The 17,424-nt window shown below is 40.5% G+C and overlaps 1 protein-coding gene across 1 annotated transcript in view; it reads right to left on the reverse strand.

The window, feature by feature from the left end:
- The window catches only part of SHROOM2 (shroom family member 2), a 128,593-nt gene extending 111,169 nt beyond the window's left edge, over window positions 1-17,424 (reverse strand). The window contains exon 1 of the mRNA XM_040582776.1: window positions 17,103-17,424. Coding sequence (XP_040438710.1) covers window positions 17,103-17,321 — 219 coding nt within the window. The 5' untranslated portion in view covers window positions 17,322-17,424. The remainder of the gene's footprint in view (window positions 1-17,102) is intronic.

The raw sequence follows: 17,424 nt of genomic DNA on the forward strand, positions 1-17,424 counted from the left end.
GTCAGTAGTTGCAAAAGGCTGCAAGTAGTTGCACAAGGGTTCAAATCCATGATCAAGTCTGACGCTTATACCATTACCATCTTCAGTGGAAACCCCGAAGGTGGATCAACACTCACAAACTAATGAATGTGGCAATGTCACAGATTGCTTCCACACCTTTTTGGCCATTTTTCTTAAGTGACAGTAGCTATCCAGTCTTACAGAAGTGGTTACTCCATCCATCTATCCATATTAAGAAGTAGAGGGCTCCAGAGGTATATTCCACTCAGAATATATACTGCTGGCAAAAAAGACAGACAATATTTGACATTAAGCACACATGAACCAGAAGGACCAGACTTAGTTTTCAAAAAAAGGATAGTCTGCTTGTACTGTAAAATCCCATAAGCAGTGTTTACTTAATTTATCTTTGAGCAATACTGGTATGTTATTGAATTGATATTGTCTGCTTCAAATATTCCTTTCTACTACCACGCCACTACTTGCAGTATCTTAGTTGAACTGCCTGCCAACATGCTTCAAGGAGTAACATCTTCGAAGGTGCTCTGCAGGTGAAAAAAAGCTAGTACCAATTCAACCCATACAAGCTGATTCTTACACACACTGTTTTATTGTTTTCAATATGCAATGAACATTTCCAATTTTCTCCAAGGAACACAAGCAGACAAGTCAGTAACTGGCACAAGAAAAATCCTGCAGCTGACAGATTTTTCAGGCAAAGAGAGATTTCATTTTGCTCAACATCTAGCAAAAAAAGGTCAACATCTTTTTAGGCATCTGTTTTTCAAAGGCAATTTATCATCTGTATTACATAGCTCATTTTCTAGGACCTGGAAATAATCTGAATTCAAAAGCAGAAATTAAAAGCCTGACATATGAACAAGTGGATGTGCACCAACAGAATTTCACAAAACTACAGGCCTCCATTGATGTGGGGAGTATCTTGGAATCAACAGTCACTAAGGTTTGTTAGACCTTAGTACCAAAGACCTTTCAATGTGTTCTTGTACCTAGTGCACAGCACATCTTTTGTTTTCATTTAAAACAAGTTATGATTCAGATATATTTACACATCACTAGGGACAGTGCACCAAACTATCAGAAGGAATTCAAGCCAGTGTATAAGTAATGAGAAAACTAAGAAATCCAAATTAAGATATAAATACAATTTTGTTTTCAACCCTAAATATTTTAAGAGCCTTATTTTCACTGCTAAGATGGTCCCTTTGAAAAGAGAATGGGCAGATTTAAAAGTTTTCTATACCTCAGAGAAAAACCTACAAAAAGTTTTACCTCCAAATACTAACATGACACTAAACATAAGGTTAAGAATCACTGACAGGAGCAGGAAATAATACAAAAATACAGATACATTATACAGAGATATTAAATAGAATAATTTAATTATAACTTATAACTAGTCTCGCTGATTTTTCCAGAGCTACTGAGGACATTGTTGTCCTTTAAAAAAGAAAACGGATAAAATATAAAGAATGACTGAAGAAATTCCAACACTAACCACTGTAATCTCAAAAGTCATCTGGAGTTTAACTTATAAATGAAAATACCGTACTATTTCAGAGTAAGACCTGACCTCATATCTTATATAAACAATCTTATGATCATGGAAACACAGGGATTCAAAGCTGTGTTTAACTACCAACAAAGCCGCATATTTTCATTTAAGTATCCTGCAAACACAATGCAATACAAAACAAACCCCATTTCTTCCTGTACTTAACCTGAATGGTATCAGTCAAAAGTTTCACTGTTCAGTTCCTCTGTGACTACTTAAACGCTGTATAGATTACAGAACCTGCAATTTGCTAGTGCTTACTCTGCCATCATACACCTCAGAGCTTTGTTTGGAATCCCAATGTCCATTTCTATTTCTTCAGATTGTTAATGGACAGAATAATAAAAGGGTCTGTCAGTTCACAATCCAGCTTTACTTCTGATCTATTTTCCTCCAAGTACACCGACACTGAGCCAAATAACTTACTTTACGTTAAGCAAGTACCTTCAAAAAAACATGAAGCAACAGAAAACATTAAGCAATGTGCCTTAGAACTTTACTCTTCGGGTTAGAAACTACTACTATTATTCTGAATATGGCAAGTCTTCATGTTAGATTAAAAAAAAAAATATTGAATTTTGGTCTGTGTTTCAATTTCCTTGAGTAAAATACATCTTGCCAGTTTTTAACTAGCTGTTACGCTGCTTCCTAGCACACTACTCAATTTTCAACATCCTCTTAATAAACTGGAAGCCTGCATCACTATCATGCACCAGATTAGAGAACACACCTAGTTATGGTGACTGCACCTTGTTTCTAACATCCAAGAACTAACGCACTCACCCTTTTTTATGATGGCACTTCATCTTAAACTTCACATGGTTGCCTATCTTAGGCTCTTCTTGCCTTCTAAGAGAGCTCCCATCCCATGTGCACAATATAAAAGAACTGCTGGAACATACAGCTTACAGGTTGTTTTTTTCCAGTGCTTTGAGACAGAGGTCCAGCACTCAGTAAATAAAGCTTATGAACGTCAAGATTTAATTTTAATTATATAATCTTGAAACTCTTGAAGAAACTGGCATCCATCATCAGAAGTTGAGTCAGTTCAGGAAATGGATCTGTGAACATAAATCAGGTAAAACCAAAATGCACTCTGTCACTTTTTTTTTTTTTTTAAACAAAAAAACACCTCAAAAACAAAACACTGGAATGTGCTGGAGGTCATAAGGTGTTCCTGCTTTCCTTCCAAAACCACAAGCTTTAAATAATATGTGCTCAAGAATGGAAAATTCCTTTTCTATCACTGTATACTAAAGCTAGTTCTGCTTTTTAAAATGCATAAGTACTACATCATTCTCTTCCTGCCTCAGCTCACAGCCTAATCAGAAGAGGATATAATTCTCAGAGTATCTCAGAAAGAAGACACATTCTTCTGGGGCTTTGCTAAATTTAATCATCACCTGGGTAACTATCATCAAACACCACAAAACATCCACTAACCTTCCTAGACACTCTTCATAACCAAAGTTGGATGAGACGCCTTAGCTTTGTGAGTCACAGAGGTAGAGAAAAAAACAATGTGCTCTGTTGTGTACCAGTATTCACGGGATACTTTCTCAGGTCACTGTCTGTTATGTGTACTCTGGCTTTGAATTAAAAAAGCAGACTGATGAACTTACAACACAACTACAAAAACAAAAACAATTGTTCTCTCTGCAAGCTCTCAACTTCCTCTTCATTGTACCATAAATTTCAATACAAACAAGCAGACATCTTTTTGTTGCTCTTATGTCCATATTACACCTTTCTAATAAAGTAGTAATCTAAGCCGTGGTTTGACAAAAATCGCCTTAAGTCCTCATCTTACTCTAAGATTCATTTCAGTAATTAACCACAGGTGGTATTAACCACTTCACTAATCAGAGTTGTTTGATGCTTCCCATCACAAGATATTTTCTTTCAGTGGTTGATGAATTTGCCATACTTCATTTAGTCAGGCACATTGTGCACATCAGCCTCAAACCTTCGATTTTCTTAGATTTAAACTGAAATGGTTCATCCAGTCCCAAGAAACAAATGAAGAAATAAATGCTTAGGTTAAAAAGCAAAACACTCTAGTGACCCCTGTTTCAGCAAAAGCAGAAGTCAGCATCTGGGATACACACATAGTTGACTAAGTGCATATACGCCTCATGTCAGTGGAGTTAAAACACCTTTGAATGAGTCCAGCTATTAGACGTTTCAATTAGCTGCAAGTCCTGTGAGGAGATCCCCCATGCTGAACATTTTGTAGGCTTGCAGCTTTAAGCAGAGAGGTGCCAAAGGAAAGGGAAGGAGGCCATGGAAGCCAAACTGCATGTGGCTGAAAAAGGCAAACCAAGCTGGAGTTAGGGATAGAAACAGGGTGAGAGAAACTGGTAAAGAAAGAAGATTTTGTCTTTTGAATTGAACCCGGAACCACTCATGAGGAGAATGATAAAGACTTCTAGGTAAGAAAGAGGTGAAACTGCAACAGGTTGAAGGAAATTCAGAAAAGGCTGAGACATGCACTGGAAAGAAGAGGCAATTACAGCACACTCCCTCCAGAACCTGGAAACTGAGTTTTTGAGTCTGAACACACCTTAGGCAGCAGAGAAACCTGCCAAAAGAAAAACCTGGTGGGCAATGTACCCAAGTCACCTTCTAGTGTTGACCCCCACAGGAAACAACAACCTATTGTTGCTCCTGTTTGGAAAACTGCAGTTCAGCTGATAAAACTACATGGATACAACATTTCTTTCACTGTCTCAAAAAAACCCCACAAACAAACAAACAAACCCCATATAAACCAACCTAAAAGCAAACAAGCACAAAACATATTACAAGAATACAAAATTTCCAGAGCAAATCACTCTGTAGAATGATTTAATACTTCTGTAATTAAGTGTTACATATATAACCCTAGCCCACACTCCTTACAACCATACATGATAACACGCCAAATTTCATGGCCAAACAGCATGTTTTCTCCTTCCTCTCATCAATTGATGCTAACGAGAATTACTGTCCAGTGCTTAAAGACTGATTGGTTTTGCAGGGTGGAAGGGAGCTGCTTTTCAGGACACTGACTGCAACTGTGGAAGTCAATCTTGGAGTTAAACACATACATGAAGAATTTTCCTTTAAATGTTTTGTAACAATCTAGATCTAGATGCAGCTTCACAGCACCCAAGTAGTAGTTGAATTAGCAATGGAACTGCCACAAAAGTTAAACAAATCAAAAATCTAAAAGAAAGCTTGTCAGTCCAAAGTTCAAAAACATTTTTCAAAAGTAATAACCCTTAGCAGTATGTTATTGAAGGGAATATAACCGATTTTTTCTTTCATATCAAAACAAGCTACACACAAATGTCCTCACAGAAACTTTCCCAGAAATCAAAGAGAAGAAAATCTGGCCATAACAAACTGCAGCCAGCATCAATCTAATATCCCAGAAAATTCCAAGCCTTTAGACAAAAAGGTACTCACAACAGAACCTGACCTAGCTGTAATGTGTCATGACTTAGTGTGATTTAGTGAACATGCTCTCCTTGATGTCCAAACAAAAAGCATTTTTTTGATAGCAAAACATTAAAACAAGTAAAACCATTTTCTTTTTACTCTGATCTTAATAACAGTTATGTCCATTTTGTCCTTAGAAGAGGCTGGATGTATTTTTTGCAAAAAAATCACAGGATGAAGGAAGAGTACAGGTCTTGATTCAGACTGCTCATTAATGAAAATTCAAAAGTCATACATGCTTATCTCCTATTTTGTAAAATTATTTCCATACTTCAAATTAATTTCCACTGGAAGTCCGCTGGACTACAGCCTGTAAGTCACTGTGGGGCGTGTGACTGTACACCCCGATGCTGCCACTCCCTGCTGCTCCTCTCCACTCCCTCTAATCGGGTAATTGAATCGCTCATGCAACATTTCCCCAGTCAGCTTTCAGCAAAATAAAACTAGCCTGCTGAGGATCTACTGACTTTAGCTACAGGCACTGGATTTAGGACAGACAGTCTACACTAGCCCAGCATTCTTTAGGATGAAGTGTGGGGCGACTGTACCAATCATTGACACAATATATTGGAGCAAACAGCAGCCTCCAATTAGCGCTGGTGATGTGCAGATGAAGAAACTAAGGTTTTAAGTTTTTCTGCAGTTAGAATAAAATATGTACCTGTTCCCTTCATTCTGCTGAAACTTGTATCCTATGCTATCACCTTAGATGATGATGAACTCTAAGTTCACTATCAGTCTTCAAGCCACTGACAGTATATTTCTATCAAGGAGCTTTAAGTAGGTCATCATCAGAAATTGAAGGAAATTCAAGTGGTCAGCAAGGACATGTGTTTTGGCTACAAAAACATATTTCCTTATGAAGCTTTACTGCTAACAAAAGGTTCAAATCTCTGATTCAAATATCTGGTTGACCTTTCATACAAGAAGTCCACATTACAGTTGGGGTTTTTTTCCTCTCACTCCATTCATCTCTTCTACCTTTCTGAGGCACAGAGAGCATCTGTGCATTTTGAGTAGGTAGCAGGTTCAATTTTGTGTAAAGAGACTAACTGTACACTTCAGGACACCATTTATGATGAACACTGGAGACACACAAGCGCAAAGCAGGGTTTTCTGTTGTGAAGAATTTATTCCCAACCGAACCGCACAACTATAGACTTTCAAGACAACTCTATGTACTCCTAGGACTTACCCATGTATTTGGGTTATGGGTTTTACTAGAAGCCCATAAAGGCTCTTTCACCATAATACTTTAGCTCTTCCATGTCAGGACTGTTTCATGAGGAACAGACTCCTGCGAAGTAGGGAAATATTGTTAGTCCTACTCAACACCAGACACTGAGGCAAAGATGCCATACGACTCCACGCAGGTTACACAAGCAACCTGTGGCAAAAGAGATAATTTACATCATCTCCCAATTCTCAATTCACTAACATTTCTCCAGTTCCTTGCGTCTCATTGGGTTCTGTGTTGAAGCTTTGGAGGCTCAGGACTTACCACTGGCTTCACAGAAGGAAACCAGCACTGAAGTACCACATACCTCGCCACCCTCACATTTTAAGCACCTACATATATGACATAACAGGTCACAGCTACAATACTTTTTAAGATGAAGATTTCATTAATCAGCCAGAAGAAATTCAGTTGTGCAACAAAAGACTTGCCTTACACCCCTCCCTAACATCAGATTGAGCAATCACAGAAACTCCTCAGGTCTCCATGGTGTCAGGAAAGGTGCAGCCCTCCTCCCTGCTCTTGATAGCAATCTCCTCCAGCAGTCGGGAAAAGCATCAAGTTCCCAGAAGGTAAAGACTGCAGAAAAGAATTTATTTTGCTCATAAATCACTGTAGCTTAAGTTTTACAAGCAGTGAAGCAAGTTGTGTTGAGTTTTACCCTTTTAAAAAACAGAGGAAAGGAAAAAGAACAGGAAAAACAAAAGTACTTGCACACACTAATAATACATAGTTTAAAAGGGGAAAAAAAATTACCTTAGAACTTTAAAATGTTGCCCTACCAATTTTCTGGAAAGTAGAAATCACCTTACAGCATTAGAGCTGCATTTAAAGAGAATCCATTATTTATATAACATCTTCCAGCCTTGGAATAAGATACTGCTTTTTAATTTTACAGAAGCCTTTATATTTAGAAATGAAGACACTTCACCAAAATAATCATGTATAAAAAGATTACAAATTGTTTATAAAAGGTGATTTTGAAAGTGTACATTTCTCTTAAATCTTGATTTAACTATGTATCTGTTACATACACTGTTTAGAAGTTTTCCCTGTTATCATCTTAAAATTCTTTCCACATATAAACACCCACAAAGCACTACCTTATGTCAACACAGTATGTTTGCATCTTTCTTTTATTTAAATGAATGACTGTGAAATAGATGCTTTGCTATTCCATTTACAAAAAAAGACAACTCCAAATGTCTCTAATGAAAATCTAATGTTTTCCTTTCTGCAGGATCAACAAAGTATGTATTTGTAGAGGAAAAAGTAATTTACAGTACTGTAATGATTTCATATCCAGAATCCAAATACTCATCAGAGTTCAGAGAATTTGTTATATCAGATATCACCCAGCTAGACACCCACAAACTCATTTTTGCATCTAATTTGTTTAAGAAAATTAACAGTGATGACTAACTGATACTGTGTAGGAAGCGTTTCGCTTCCTTTACCATGAAATCATGTTTCTATGATGCTATCCTAAAAGATTACAGTATTTTACTGAAAAATACACAGCTTCTAAATAAAGTATTGTTACCCCCAACAGTAACTTTTTACATTAGTCAATGAACCAAATCAGAGGTTTATTTCTTAAAGAACGCTGAATAGTTTATATGTATTTGGGAAACTGGGAGATACTTCTTTGTTTCATAGATTATGTTGGAAGCTTTCAAAGCAAGTATATGAAAAAGTATGTTTCATCTCAAGAGACAGAAAAAAATCCAAAACAATCTGGTTTTATAGCTTCATGAAGGGATTTTGAGAACAATCATCTATTTTACTGAAGAGGAAAAGTACTGAAGCTGCAATTTTGAGTACAGCGGTAGGTACCTGTGATCCACTTTTGAACATATTTGTCGTATTCATGCTCACCACTGACAGATCTCTCCCTAGTTCAACTATTCAGACTTGACTGCAAATTAATTGCAGACAGAACATAATAGAAGACTGAGGATGAAGAATTTTTTACTCTAAAATTAAGGTGTTTGGACCTTTTAAAAGGCTCTGTAAGTTTCACTAACACTTGGATCTTTTCCCATTTAAAAGAAAAAAAGCACACCACAGAATGAAGTTCATGCACTTCCATTAAAAAAAAGCAGCTCTGAATTAATTTCATCAAGTTATGCTACAGTTTCAACAAAACCAAATTAAATTCAACTTCACTCACCAGCAAGAGCATTCCTACAACCTCTGCCAAGCTGCTTAGATAACTGCCTACTATTACCAGAACGTTAAACACCCTGTTGTTGTAGAGGACACAAACACACAGCAAAGGACTAGACTACTGTGAGTACAGAAATGGTCTAGATCTCAGAAACATGACTGACAGAATAGCTAAGAGACTGGAGCAAAGAAAGCATCTGATAAGGCCACCTACAATCACAGTAACAAGAGGACCCTTGATCATGATCCATCTTCCTTCTGGAAGGTCATTCAGCTAAAAAAATGACTGCAGGAACGGATGAAATTGTGTGTTCCTAGCTATCCAAAGGGACATAGACTCTCAAGCACTGTAGCAGAGGTCCCCATATATTCCCTATTTCCAGCTTTTAGCCACTATTTTTTGCCCTTTGTACCACCCTTGAACAACAGGCTACTCTATACCCTTGAAATCCCTCCTTACTAAGTACAGTCCTTTAGAAACTCTGTACCTAAGAAACGTGACAATGTATTTCCTAATCCATATATCAGAGTTGATGGATGTGGACAAATAAGTATTTAAATATTTCAATTGATCTAGTAATTTAGAAACAGAGAGAGAGGGATCTAAAGGGGGAGAGAGCTGGGCTGGTGGCAGAGGGGAAGGCTTCCTTTACATATGGGGTGAGGCAGGTGAAGTATAGGGACACAGGACATGAAGCCCTCCCCTCAGTGCCAATGTTACTGTGCCTCTGCCTGAACAGCTTAAAGCTTTCAGTTGATTTTGCCATTTCACCAGGGTTCAGAAGAACTTTGAAATGTCCACCTCTTTTCTATCATCACTCTTCTCCATCTGTTTCTACCTTCAGAGCCAACCCAAGAACTGTGTACCTGACAAAAGCTATTCAGTTTCCCAAGGCAGCAGTTTACTGCATTTCCAGCATTCACCAGTCAGCTCTTTCTGCCTTTGGGAGTCTGGCACGCCACAGTGACCCTCAGGTACAAACAAAGGCCACTAAAAAGGTCCCCCAATAACTTGCTATGTTGCAGAAGCCATTCTCTCATCTTCATGACCTGAGCTGCACCTACCAAGAATGCCCCAAGTTACTGAGACTGAATACTGAAACTGTATTGACTTACAGGGAGGGAAGGAAGTTCTCTTCTAACTTCATAAATGTCATCATCCTTGGTAGGTTACGACTCTGCCCTGATGAGCTTGATAAATCAAACTGAAAAGCTATGTTCTTGTGATGTTCAGAAGCAAAGCACAATTGGAGAAATAAAGAATTTTCCAATGGTGTTAGGTATAGCCATATACATTGCAAATACACAGACAACAATCTTGCTCAAGTATGTTTCATCTTACATGTACCTACGTAGGCACCTAGGTATGTGTCAAGGAACCACTGGCCTCCTCAGCTTCTCACAGCTGACAGCAAATGGTAGGCACCTTCAGAAAGCAATTCAGAGCATTGATGTCTAATTTAAACACTATAAATCACTTTCCAAAAATACCTACTGCTATTAAGCACCTAGCTTAAGTCTGGGTGAACACCATCAGAAGTCTGCTGCTTGGCAAAGTATATATGAAGGACAGAAACATGTTCTGCAAGTACATCAAGCTGCATTTAAAAACTGGTTACATTTCAAACCTTTTAGACATTTCCTATCACTGAATGAATGCATTTTACCAAAAAGCACTCAGTTGCCCATTCCATAAACCTTAAAATCCACCTTGCTTGTATGTGACCATATGTGTGAAGTTACGAGTAGTACACAAATTAGAACTCCTAAAAACTCACCAGAGTGGTGATAATATTCTTGGGGGGGGTGGTGGGGGGTGTGATACAGCACAGCATACCTGCTACATAACCTTTAAGAAACTGGAAAGACTGTGTTAAGTGCAATTAGAAAGCTTCCAAAATCTTAAGGATAAACTTAAAAAAAACCACAAACCCAAACCTGCAGGAAGACGTTTGTAATTTTTAGAACATTTTTCTTTATGTATATATTAAAAAACCCCTTCAATTGACCTTACACCAAATAGGCTCAAAACACAGACAATATAAAGCAAGTCTATGTTGATTAAACAGATTAAGTCTCAGTATAACTGCATCAATTTTTACTTTACACCTCTCTGGGAAACTCCTCTGTGCACTGTATTTCTTAAACATACAGCAAGTAAAGAAATCTGCTTATAATGGTTGGGACCCGTCTCAAACTTCTGTAATAAAGTGACCTACAGAATAAATCCATATACATATTGGGTATTCTCTGTATAGATTACAGATGCCTAGAAGGACTAAACACAAATGGCTTTGCTCAAGAAGGAAAAAGTTCACATATATGATGCAATATTGGCTTGGTTACTACTAAACAGTTGTTTTCTCCGATCTATTCATAACCAGGTTTCATTTGCCATTTACCTTGTTCTTTCCACACTCTCATACTTTAAATATTCATTAAGTGGGAGAACACACAATGAATCACATTCTGCAGGAAAAAAAAACATACATACAGTCTATTGAGTAAAACGTATATAGCATATGCATAAACACCACACAAACCCACACTGTTTTTTCCTCTTAAAACAAACAAACAAAAGACACAAGCATGATGGATAGCTAGGTAATAAATGGCATTAGTGACAATCCTCTGACAACAGCATGCAATAACTACAGGTCTCTTGCCAGTCTTTTATTTTTATGTTAATGCCTATGATAGCATCCAAGATTCATACTAAAAAGTATCAGTCACTAACAGAGAAGTTTACATTGTCCTTTAAAAAGCCTAAATTAATAAACATTCAAACAGGCACTCTTGCTAACTCCTATTGTGGTAACTGTTCCCACAGAACATACCAATTCCCATGCCAGACTCAATAGGCATGAATGTTTTTGTTTGTATTTTGTTTTAAAATAAAAAAAATCATTACAGATTTGACAGTTTTTGCCTAAGTAGCTGGAACGGGGAAAAAGAGAGGAGAGAAAAACATGTCAGTTTGTAAGCAACCAGTATTTCCAAAAGTTTTAAGTTTGCCTGTTGTGAGCAAGTTTTAGTTATGGTTTTAAACACTGCATTCTGACTCCTTCTCAGGAGCATTTATGTCTTGAAATGTAGTGTGAAATGCAGAAAGGAAAACTGCAATTTCAGGACTGCAAGTGCACACACCCTGTTTCTTAAATTACACTCTCACGCTATTGACTTCTAAGCATGTCAACTGACATGAAACAGCTCAAGTCGCAAGCCTTTTAACCTATCCGCTCATTTCAACTCCCTACACAGGATGTAGTCACATGTAGCAATATCCAAGATAGCTTTACAATGCTGTTTCCAATACTGGTGGCATTTCAACTGTCAATATTTTTGCCAATAAAACCCGCTCTGAAGCTTCAGACTTCCACAGCCAGACCATTAACACCACATATGAGTGTGGTGTGTTCCATCCCATCAGTAAATTAACAGTCATAATAAAAAGCTCATTCAATAGCCATTGAGAGCACTCCCTTCACCAACCAGCCAACCAAGTAAAAAGCAATAGTATCTTCTTGCAAAGCAACTCCCCTCTTCCAATAATAGAGACCTGGGATGTAGCAACCAGACGCAAAGGCAAACACCACTCAAAACAGTTTCTATAGCACTGAAAAAAATCAACACCTTTGACAAGGAAAAAAGATAAATAGCTACATAATATTATTTAAACCCTAAAACATTCATTCTAATATATAAATATTTCCTAGAATCTCAACTCTCAAATTTAACAGCACCAAGTTCAACTCAGACCAATCTTCCCCAAACAACAGATACTTCTCGTAAGTTAAGAAGTCGAAAAAACGTTTCAAAAAAAATAGAGAATGAGGTTCGATACATTCTTTTAAAATTGCAGGTTAAGATATGTGTTCAAATTATGGTCCGTACAGGTCAGTAATTTTGCTTGGGTTTGATGACTGAGAGAATATGGATAGAAAATAAAACTGAATGAATACTCCTTCATGTATTACCTCTCTAGAACTGAAGGAAGTGAATGAAATTTGTCAGGATATGGAGACCTTGATTAGAACTAACTCTCAGCCACAGCACAATGGCTCCTAATAACTTACAAATCAGCTGTTTACACAATGACTGCATTTATGTTGAAGTGGTCAGTAATTTCCCAGGATTACCACTAAATGCTGGTTTTCTGGACATCAAGCTTCACAGCCAAGTTTAACAAGTCTTAAAGTCTACAAGCAAGGCAGCTCACCTCAAACACCTAACTTGAGGCAAGCAACTGGGTTTATGTTTGAAAATGTCTTTTTTTTTATTAATTTGTATACAGCACCATTAAAGCTTCTTTCCTTCCCCCCTCTAAATATTGCTGCGGTATAGCAATGCAAGCAATTGCTTTGGTTATATGTTTAAAGCCAAAGGAAAGAGAATGACTTACTGAAAACAGTAATCACTTGACTTACTATTGAAATAATACATCAATACAAGTCAGATGAAGAAGTCCTGCAGCCAATTAATAGAGAAGCATTCCTTTATACAATTTATATAATTGTTAGGTTAAACAAATTACAGTTCACACCTAACCATAGACAGGAGCACATTAGGAAAGTGCAATGGAATAAAGAAAAATAAACAAAGGTTCGGAGTCTGTCTGATACTGCTGCTTCTTGAAAGATACCACCTCCAGCTGTGGCATGAATTCAGCACTGATTCAGGAGACAAGAACTCTATCTACTAAATCAACAACAAAACTTCTTGCAACAGTCCAGGTTTCACTTGGAAATCTTGCCGAAATACCAGCCAAGCCCAGCCTTGATTAACCTGCAATGAGATCATAGCTTGAGGAGGTATGGTTGTAGGCCCTTGTAAACCTGGTACTACAGAGGAATTTATTTAAATACACATCAATCTTCCTTAAAATGCATAAACTATGTTTTCATATTTATTAATGTAGTAAGAAGAACACTGACTGCAGAACAACTTCAGAGTTCCTAAGGATACTATTAGTACACGAAGTGAAATGACTTTCTATCCATCACCCACAATCAATGCTGTGACTGACACTACAAGTTGGGCATCTCAGATAAGAGCCATTTTAAAGTAAAAGTAATTAAGATAATGCAGCTATGGGAGATTTTTCACAAGATTCACACTTGTGCACCTTGACTTTTCATTTTTATTTCCAGTATCACTTCCCTTTAAAAAGAGGAAAAAAACCAAACAGACTTCTAATTAAAGTTCTCGAAGTTGTCGTTTCACCTTCTGTTGAAATAAGACGTTGCTATAAAAAGCAGATCCTTTCTTTCAAGATGTCAAATTAGGTAAGAACAAGCTGCCTTCAGGCATTTTTTTTTGGAATGTTATCATACACACTCGTAGAGATTCAGAAAACAGCATAAACCACTTTTTTTAAAGGGACATTGTAAAAATAATACTAAGCAACAGAACGACAATGCTAAAAGACTTTTTGCTTAGATGTTAGGAACACCACTTGCACACGGGTGGGGCAAGTTTTAGAAGACCAGCTATGTTTAAAGATTGAGCAAGCTCTATCTTGCACCTTTTTTCTCTGTGCCTATTGCAGCAACAACAAAAAGGGCAAGGGGAAAAAAAAAAAAAAAAAAAAAAAAAAAAAAGGCTTCCGCCTGGTAGGTGAGCTCGATATTCTTATTCTACCTATCTGGTTCAGGACTATTTCTCCCAGTCTTGCTTCAGTTCCAGAAAGAAATGCAATCCTGACGCGGGGCGGCCTGGCAGCGGGCTCCAGCGGGTGACTGCGGGCTGCCCTCTCCCCGCGCCGGACCTCCCCTCCCGACATTCCACGGCGGAGCACGCCCCTGTCCCCCTGCTGAGGCCGGACACTTCTCCGCCTCTCCAGCATGCCTTCCCCCTCCCAGCTTATTGGTAGTTCAGTGGATCAAAGGGCACTCTTGCTTTAATTGACTAGATTTCCAGCTAATAAAATCCCAGAGTTTGCAGCTCTTCTTGCCCTAGACTCTCCCCATGATACCTGGAACAAAAAATTGCCCTTCCTGTCAGCAAGTGAAATAGCCACACAACCAGAGAAACGAACACCCAAGAGGTGTGCTACACAGAAAGTGCTGCAAAATGAACATACACTTGCTCACCGATTTTTCAATTACAGCATTTTCTGGTGCTACTCTTCTGGCTGTTATGACAGTTGTGACATATATGCTGGGAAAAGCAGGAGATTCTTACACCACAGACCTCCCAGCATTTACACAGAGGTGCAAATTTCTTCAAAGGCTGATCTTGCTTTGGAGACAAGGGTAAGAAAGGAGACAGGCAGAATTTTAGAAATCCCCCTTAAGTAGCTGCTATCTGAGACTCCATTCACACCTTGTCACATTCCTCTCCTTAAAAAAGTGGCAGTTGGCGTCATCCATCCTCACTTCCCCAGAGCCACCCTGGACTAGAATGAGACAGAGCTCCATCACCAGCTCACACATAAGCACAGTTAGAATCCACAAAACCAGGATTTTTTTCCACAGATATCCTGAAGGATTCAGCCCAGTGGGTTTTTTTGGACCCCCCCCACTGAGCAGCCACAGGCTACCTGAAAAAGGACAGCAAACGCTGCGGGGAGAGGAGAAGCGCAGGTCAAACGGCATCTCCCCTTCTGCGGGAGCCCAGTGATCCCCACATGTTCTCAGGAAGGGGGTAACTCAAGTTCAGGGCTCTCTTCAGCTGAGAAGAGACAAACTTTACATCTCCTGCTGAAAGGAGGGAGTGTTGCAACCACCCAGTATGAAATTATTCTTCTCAGTAGCTTGCCACCACTAGAAAAGGTGCAGAAAAAAACCATCCACTAACACCAAGATGGATGGGCCAAACCCAGAGGAAGGCTTTGCAGCTAAGGAGTTATAGTCCTGGGGACACGGGGGGACACGAGAACCACACCGTGCTTTCAAGACTAGTTCTATACCCTTGCATCCAACAACAGCAAATGAAAATACTCTGAAATTCAGACCCAAGGCCTCTTCTTCCTAGGTCAGCACCTGTAGACACAGATTTCACTTCCACACAGCAGCACAGTTCCAGGCGGTATCAAGGATATGGTTCCACTTAATTACTCCTTGCAACAGACCCAGTTTACAAGGTTCCCATCGCCAGACACTTCTCTCCACATACCACAGCCACATCCTCATGCCACAAATACTTAAGCCAGTTACTTAATACCTAGGTAACATTATGAATAAATATCACTGATCAGTCTTCAGATGTAGCACTTATTAGCCATCACCAGAAAGTTGAAAATGCTTGATTTGGCACTTGATAGCTAGTACGTACAGAGCCAGTAGCTCTTTTCTCTTTTCCTCAAATGCTCCCAGGTTTGATATTCTGTAATTCAGGGTACTGGTAAGAGGCTGACAGACACAGACTAATTTTTCAGCATATACATCTTCTGCCACTGACTGTTGTTTCTTGAAAAACAGCAGCAGGGAAGAGATCTTAGGAAAAGATGGTTTCAAAAGTCCTAACTTGGAAAGTCCATAATGCAGTTGTTTCAAGGGTGGAAGAAGGGAACCAACTAGACAACTCTCACAATGAAATCAACTGAAAAATAAGATTAGAAGAATTTCTGCTGTGGATAAAACAGGACTTGTTGACCTCTGACATTCTCTGTGCACTTCTAAAATGGGCACAGGCAGAATCCGCAGGACTTATAGACAAAGCATATGTATCTTTCCCACAGATTCTGAGCAGAATGTGCTTTGCTAATGTGGATTTTTTTTCTCCCAATTACATATGGATCTATTTTAATGTCTTTTCACTGTGCAACAAGAAAGCTGTCTTAACAGCAAACCCCAACAATTACTGGGGATGAGGATTCCAAAGTTAAAACACACCCAGATGAAAAACAGTTTCTAGAAAACCTGATGTATTTCTTTAACTCATGTCCAATACACTGCGATGAAAGCTGTGAGTATACAAGACAGTTAAAAAACAAGAAAAAAGCATTAAGAGAGAAGGAAAAAAAAAAAAAAAAAGGACAACCAGAAAGTGCATATATACCCAGAGGCCTCCCCCTCCCCTCCCCCCCGTCTTCGGACCAGCGATTTGGTCACCAGCAACAAGCCCTTTTGTTTAAAGGAGGAGGCAGATACAAAAGGTTACCCTAATTATTTTGACTTCGCAAGTGCAACAGCACCGGAGAAAACTCCGCCTCGGAGCCGGGAGTTGCAGCCTCCGCACCCCTCCGCGGCGGGAGCGGCCCGGCTCGGGGTCCCGGGCTGCGCCGGCAGCAGCGGGGTCCCCCCGCCGGGCACCGGCGCCGAGCTCAGGGGGCGCAGCAGCGGCGGCAGCTGGGAGCCGCGGGGCTGGCTGCGCCCAGCAACCTGTTGCCCCCAGACCTGCTCGGACGCGCCCCGTACCGGGCGGCGGGTGTCCCAGCACCCACCGGCACCCGCTCCCCGGGCGCTCACGGCCGCCTCGGGGCCTCCACAGCACTGCCGTGAGGGAGCCGGCCGGCGGCACCTGCGCTGGGGCCGGCGGCACCGCCGCAGCCGCCCTGCCCCGCGGGGCGCCCCGGGCTGCGGGCAGGCGGCGCGGCCGGAGCGAGCTCGCCGCCACCGCAGGGCTGTCACCGCCGCCGGCACGCCAAAATGGAGCCGGCCGGCCCCACCACCCCGCCCCCCGCGGCGCTCTCACCTTGGTGATGATGAGGGGCTCCCCGTGCTCTCGTCCGCCTTTCAGGGTGAAGCCCCAGGGAGCCCCGCCGGTCAGCTGCACCTCCACCAGCTTGTAGCCCTCCGCCGCCCGCTGCTCCACCATCACCACCACCGGCGCCGGCTCCACCAGCACGGCGCCGAGCCGCGGGTCCCCGCCGGCCAGCCGCTCCCGCCCGCTCCGCAGCCCCACCTCCTCCATGGAGCCCCCGCGCCGCCAGCGGCGCCCGTCGCGGCCGGGGCTCGCCCGCCTCTGCCGGCCGCTCCCCGGTGCGCGCCAGCCGGCGGCAGCCCGCGGAGCCACC

This window comes from Falco naumanni, chromosome 2 (genome assembly GCF_017639655.2).
Source record: "Falco naumanni isolate bFalNau1 chromosome 2, bFalNau1.pat, whole genome shotgun sequence".
Taxonomy (NCBI): Eukaryota; Metazoa; Chordata; class Aves; order Falconiformes; family Falconidae; genus Falco; species Falco naumanni.